The sequence below is a fragment of the Engraulis encrasicolus genome, chromosome 6, assembly GCF_034702125.1.
Source record: "Engraulis encrasicolus isolate BLACKSEA-1 chromosome 6, IST_EnEncr_1.0, whole genome shotgun sequence".
Taxonomy (NCBI): Eukaryota; Metazoa; Chordata; class Actinopteri; order Clupeiformes; family Engraulidae; genus Engraulis; species Engraulis encrasicolus.
In genome coordinates, this window is record NC_085862.1 from 1,309,118 (window position 1) to 1,311,617 (window position 2,500).

The 2,500-nt window shown below is 52.9% G+C and overlaps 1 protein-coding gene across 2 annotated transcripts in view; it reads left to right on the top strand.

Annotated features, from left to right (window-relative positions):
* Window positions 1-195: 195 nt before the first annotated feature.
* myoc (myocilin) overlaps window positions 196-2,500 on the top strand; it is a 25,292-nt gene continuing 22,987 nt past the window's right edge. For both annotated transcript variants that reach the window (XM_063200445.1, XM_063200446.1), the window contains exon 1: window positions 196-1,503. In XM_063200445.1, the coding sequence (XP_063056515.1) occupies window positions 816-1,503 (688 nt within the window). In that variant the 5' untranslated portion in view covers window positions 196-815. The remainder of the gene's footprint in view (window positions 1,504-2,500) is intronic.

Sequence of the window (2,500 nt, forward strand, 5' to 3'; positions counted from 1 at the left end):
GAGGGGGAGCAACATCAGAGGCAGGGGGAGTGAGAGGAGGTCGAGGAGGTCGAGGAGGGTGAAACGAGAAGACGTTTGAAGGATCATCACATCGCCTCGGGCTACAGCGTTCCTATAACCCCCCCCCTGGAGTCCCATAGCCCCCCCTTGGAGTCCCATAGCCCCCCCCCCCTTGGAGTCCCATAGCCCCCCCCCCCTTGGAGTCCCATAGCCCCCCCCTTGGAGAAGAGGAACGCAGAGATACAGCGTCCGTCCCCCCTCACCCACCACGGAGAAGAGGAACGCAGAGAGGAAACGAATTAGATACGGGAGGTAAAGGAGACGCATAGCAGCTCACACTAACAAGACCCAGAGGAGAGGAAGAAGAACTACAGAGACAGGAGAGGGAAAAAATAGAAAAGAAGAGAAGAGAAGAGAAGAGGGAAAGAAGAGAGAAAAGAGGAGACAAGAAGAGAGAGAAGAGGTGAAGAAAGAGGATATTTGACAACATCAGTGTGTCAGAAGAGTGAGACACACTCTATCTCTCTTTCTCTTTTTCACACACACACACACACACATGGTTTGAATTGGAAGTGTGACAAAAAGAGGGAAGAAAGTGAGACTGCCTCAGATACTCAAGCACACACACGCTCAAACACACACACTCCCACACACACACACACTCGTGTGCTTTGAACATCTCTGTATCCCACAAGTCTTTCTCTCTCCATCTTTGCCTGGTTCAGTTCTATTTCTCTCCATCTCTCCGCTCTCCTCATCTCTCTCTCCATCTCTCCGCGCTCCTCATCTCTCTCCATCTCTCTGCTCTCCTCACCATGCTGCGTGCTGCGTTCCCGGTTCTGTTCTGCTTCTGCTGTGTGCTGCTGGGGGGTCCGGGGGCTCTGGCCCAGGCTCCGGACCGGGACCGCGCGTCCATGTGGAGGGGGAACGACCGCGGGGGGCGCTGCCAATATACCTTCACCGTGGCCAGCCCCAGCGAGACCAGCTGCCCCCCCTCCTCCTCCTCCTCCTCCTCCTCCTCGTCCTCCCCCCTCGGCCCTGGAGGAGCAGAGATGGACTCCCTCGGGTCCCGACTCAGCCTCCTGGAGACACTGGTGACCCGGCTGGTCGGCGGAGAGATCGCAGGGGCAGGGGGACCTGGAACCAGGCCTTTAGGACCTGGAACCGGAACCGGACCCAGAACCGGACCCGGAACCGGCCCAGTGAGTCCCCCACAGCAGGAGGCGCACAGGCAGGAGGCGTACCGGCAGGCCGTGGCGGAGAAGAGCCAGCTGCAGAGGGAGAAGGAGGCGCTGGACAGGCAGGTGCAGGAGCTGCGGAGGAGGCTGGAGGAGGCGCAGCAGGAGGTGCAGATGCTCAGGAGCAGACCCTGCATGGCACCTCCTCCTCCTCCACCTCCAGCAGCAGTGCAGGATGGCAGCGGCGGGCTACGACCTCTGGCTGCTGGAGGAGCAGGAGGAGCAGGAGGAAGAGGAGGAGCAGGAGGAGCAGGAGGAAGAGGAGGTGAGTACTACAACCACAGAGGGTAGAGCAGTGGTCCTCAAACTTTGTCAGACCGAGGACCACTTTGTCCCTCCAAAACTGTTCAGGGACCACCTGTCAACTGAACTCATTTTGACACTGCTAATTTTGATGCAGATCACTTACTTTTTATTCACATTTACAAGCCTGGCTTACTGTGGTGAAAATGAAGCTTCAGCTATGTTTAGCTTTGTAATAATGTTAGTCTACTGCTAGCTTGTCTTGGAAAAGTAGAAATCCCCTCACGGACCACCTGAGCTCTGTCGCGGCCCACTAGTTGTTCCCGGACCACACTTTGAGAATCACTGGGGTAGAGGAGCGTAGAGGACGTAGGAGACTAGAAAACATACTACCGCAGCTGATGACGAGACGGCAAAAACTGAACTATAGCTAAAACTGAAACTGAAACTGAAACTGGAACTGATAAAACTGATCTGGGACCAGCCAGTCAATCATGTGTGTGTGTGTTTGTTTGTGACCTGGGACCAGCCAGTGGTGTGTGTATATGTTGTTGTTGCGCTGAAGCTCTCCAGGGGCATGATGGGAGATGTAGGAATGTTACCTCACTGAAGCAACTGGAGAAAAATCACTTGAAAGACTGTCATTTGTGTGACCTGCTACAGAGTAAACTCACTTAAAGTCAGAGCTACAGCCACCAATTATTGCTTCCCCAATTACGATTGGATCCTTAGCAGTGATTGCTGAACTATTTTTTCCATTATGGTGAAGTCCCATTTACTTCCATGTAAAGCCGACTATGCTGCATGTGATCGCTTTGCCATAGCCATGTGCCTGTCTTTCAAAACAAGAAAAAAAGAATCGTATTACTGGCCATATCTGTAACCATACTGGCCATAGCTGTCTATGCATGAACACATATTTTCTATTCTAAGCTGGCCATGCTTTCCACATTGTAAAAGGAAAAAAACAATCCGAATAAACAAATCAATGCAATTGAGTTTGCGTTCTGTCTAAATTC